General features: G+C 32.0%; 1 protein-coding gene across 3 annotated transcripts in view; it reads right to left on the reverse strand.

Annotated features, from left to right (window-relative positions):
* The window catches only part of anos1 (anosmin 1), a 70,204-nt gene that overhangs the window by 28,084 nt on the left and 38,276 nt on the right, over positions 1–3,844 (reverse strand). For all 3 annotated transcript variants that reach the window (XM_016489752.1, XM_016489753.1, XM_016489751.1), the window contains exon 5: positions 844–1,028. In XM_016489752.1, the coding sequence (XP_016345238.1) occupies positions 844–1,028 (185 nt within the window). The remainder of the gene's footprint in view (positions 1–843; positions 1,029–3,844) is intronic.

Consider the following 3,844-nt stretch of genomic DNA (forward strand, 5'->3'; position numbering starts at 1 on the left):
GGGGACGGGGGGGGGGGGGGGGAGGGACTCAATTGAAATATAACTAAAAATAACTAAAATAAATAACTAAAATAGCAACTAAATATAACATTAAAAAATAAACTTTAAAAATTGTGCATATATTTTCATTTAATCTGATATTTAGTTTTGTTCAAGTTCCAAATAAAAAAAGAAACTAATCCAGTTGTTAATTTGTAAACTATTTAATTCACTGGATTAGGCCCAAATAGACATCATCACATAATTATTTAAAATATACAATTTGAAGCATAAACATTTTATGAACTTAATTATGAACTCAAATGAGACTGAATATCTTTAAGTCATTTTGCCAAGACTAAATTATTGAGTAAGAACTTTTTTTTTTTTGCAGAAAAGTCGCCATAAAACTGAAGTTTTCTGTCTTTACTATTGTAATGTGATTAACTTTTGAGGGAAAAACAGCTACTGAATAAGAAAAAAAATTGACAAGACTTGATTCTATTCATTTTTTTGTTGTTGTTGTTGTTGCTGTTGTTTTTTTTGATTGAGCAGATGGAGAATATAAAAACCTTTCAAATTCAAAGTTTTAATAAAAACTATAATAGTGTATTAATGATACTAAAAACAACACTGACCTAATAAATAAATAATTTTTATTTTTAATTATTTTTAAATTTTACCTTTAATCTGATCTATTGCTATCAAATCGATAATATTTCAGAATGTTAATTGTCTTTTAAGTGCCAGCTGGATTACTAAATTGCAAAATAATAAGATCTTAAATTAAACGAATTATTAGTCTCATGTCTCATTGTGTTTTTCTCAGCAAGAGTTTCATGATTTCAGAAAGAACGGCTCGACCTGTGCGATGTCCTGCCACGGCGTAGCGTCGTCTTCGCTGGGATGGATGCCCAAGTTCCAGCGGCGCTGCAGCACGTAAAGCACCGGCTCCACCGAGACGTTAAAGCGGGACGACCAGCGGACCTCCAGCAGTCCTGACGCCTGCTCCACAAACAGCAGCTCCTTCCGCGGCTTCAGAGGAGATCCTGAGACGACAGAGGTGCTTTAATTACCCGTAACATCACCTCAAAACACCAGACTCTAGCGCTGAAATCTACACAAATAAATAGACTTTAAATGTGTTTCTTGTTCTTTAGAAATTTGCTCTAATTTCAATAATAATAACAACAACTCTTTTTTTATTTGTATTTTAGTTTTTAGTTTGTATTTGTGTTTCATAGGAAAACCTAATATAGGGTTATTATCGTTAACTAAAACTAAAATCATACAAAACATTTTCATTACTTGAAATAAAAGAAACTTTAACTGAAATAAAAATTATAATATTACAAAAATATATGTTATGTCAGCTAGTTGCCAAGTCAACTTCTCCAATTTCTCTTTTTAGTTTAGTTGGATTTGATGCATTAAAATACAGTAACTAAAACTGAAATAAAATTGATTAAAAACTGTACAGACATGTTAAAAAACTCAATTAATAAAAATGAAATATAAAAACAGAAAACAAAAAACAAAAATAATAAAACTAACTAAAATTAAAATGGAAAATACAGCTAATTAAAACTTTAAATAAAATTAATAATAAACTTAAAAAGTGAAAACACAACAAAATTGCTAAAACTTTAACTAAAATTAAAATGGAAAATAAAACTGATAAAATGGGAAAAAAATTAAAACACAACAAAATTAACAAAACTTTAAAGAAAATTAAAATTGGAATTAAAAATATAATCAAATAATAAATAATAAATAATAATAAAATAAAATAATACTAAAATAAAAAAAACAAATTCAAAATATGAATAAAAACTATATTAATGATACTAAAATAACACTTATCTAATAAATAAGATATTCCATGAAAAAAATATTACAAAATGATAAAATTAATTTTTAAAAATTAGAATCCAATCTTTAATTTGTAAGGTTTTTCATTTGCTGGATTAGACTAAAAAATACATTTTCACATTGTTTCAATGAATGTGCAATAGTTAAAAATAACTATGTTAAATAGCGATGTTACATGATGTTTATGTGATGCTCTCACTGCAGCTACAGCAAACCTCCATCTGCTCCATGTGGCAGTGACTTCCATTTAACCCTCAAAGACATCTGAAATTCTTCCATATGCAATAAATTAAAGATTTATTAAGTACAAAGCTTCGGGGGGAAAGAAGGGAGAAAATGTTCTGCTCCATGTCTTTCCTCGATTCGCTACAGCTGTGACGGAGCGCCGCTGATTGAGGAGCGACGTGAAGGACTCAGAGATGTCCAATGTCTTCCACACAACTCCAGAAATCAGAGCGACTTCACTGCTGACGGATGCATTTCCATCGGAGAACAGCGCTGAAGATGTGTGTCTTATATTTATATCATATGCGTTTTAGACACAGTATTGTCTATTTTTAGTCTGTTTTGCTCAATTTCACAAAGAAAAATAGTTGAAAACAAATAAAGCCACAGCAGAACTGTTACAACAGAGTACGATAAGTCAAGTCAAGTCAAGTCTGCTTTATTGTCAATTCTTCCACATGTACAGCACATACACACAGAGAATTGAAATTGCGTTACTCTCAGACCCTTGGTGCATACAGATAACACTAACAGTAGAAGATAAATACAGATATACAGATTAAATATAAAATACAACTATACAAATATACAAATAAGGTAAAATGTAAAAAAAAATATATTAAAAAAATAAATAAATAAATAAAAATAAAATATATATAAAGCAGCACACGGCAGATAGAGTGCAAACCAGTGAAGTAAACAACAGTGCAGATATAATGATTTGTAGTGCAAAAAGAGCTTATTTAGACTGATTAAAGTGACTGTGTGTGTGTATTGATGTAAACACAAAGCCCGCCGCCGCGGGTCTTACCTCCCTCGACGCGAGCTCTGTCCGCTCGATAGCATGTCAGCTGATCGAGATGAATAGCGCAGTCCGGAACGCTGTTGTTGAGCCATGTTTCCGTGAACACAAAAACACAACAGTCTCTTACAGTCCTCTGAGTTGAGCGTAGTAGTCGGATGTAGTACAGTTTATTGTCCAAAGAGCATACGTTAGCCAGTACGATGGTGGGGATAGCTGGCTTGTGTGGGTAAAACTGTGGATAAAAACACAGTGGTGATTTATTACTAAATTAATCAGCTGTTTGAACAAATCGAGGGAGCCGATGATTCAGTGACTCGTTCATAAAGACAGTCACTTGCTTCATTTCTGAACAAATCAGCCGTTTGAACGCATTAAGCGAGCCAATGATTCAGTCACTTGTTTATAAAGACAACCACTTGCTTTGTTTCTGAATAAATCAGCCGTTTGAACGCATTAAGCGAGCCAATGATTCAGTGATTCATTCATAAAGACAGTTTGTTTCTAAATGAATCAGCCGTTTGAACGCATTAAGCGAGCCAATGATTCAGTGATTCATTCATAAAGACAGTCACTTGCTTTGTTTCTAAATGAACCATCCATTTGAATGAATTGGTTAAAAGAATGATTCAGTGACTCACTCATTAAGACATTAAGATTTGCTGAATCAAAATATTTCTTTCTAAAGCTCCTTTTTGTAATGTCTATTCAATGTTTTTCTCATTTAACACAATAATGACTTCAAATGATATTTTGGGGTTAATTTCTCAACCCAAATTGATGTGCAAATACTTTGTGATCGATTACTTGGCACATCATAGAATTGATTAAACATTTCAATCAATTGACAGCAATAAAACATAAAACGAAAGTGATTCTCAGCATGGAGAAACGCAGCATGAGATGTGGATGAAGACGTTCGAGGACTGAGGACTGAGAGTGTTGAACGGTCAGTGACGGTGGGTT

This window comes from Sinocyclocheilus anshuiensis, unplaced genomic scaffold (assembly GCF_001515605.1).
Source record: "Sinocyclocheilus anshuiensis isolate Anshui unplaced genomic scaffold, SAMN03320099.WGS_v1.1 scaffold394, whole genome shotgun sequence".
In the NCBI taxonomy this organism is placed as follows: domain Eukaryota; kingdom Metazoa; phylum Chordata; class Actinopteri; order Cypriniformes; family Cyprinidae; genus Sinocyclocheilus; species Sinocyclocheilus anshuiensis.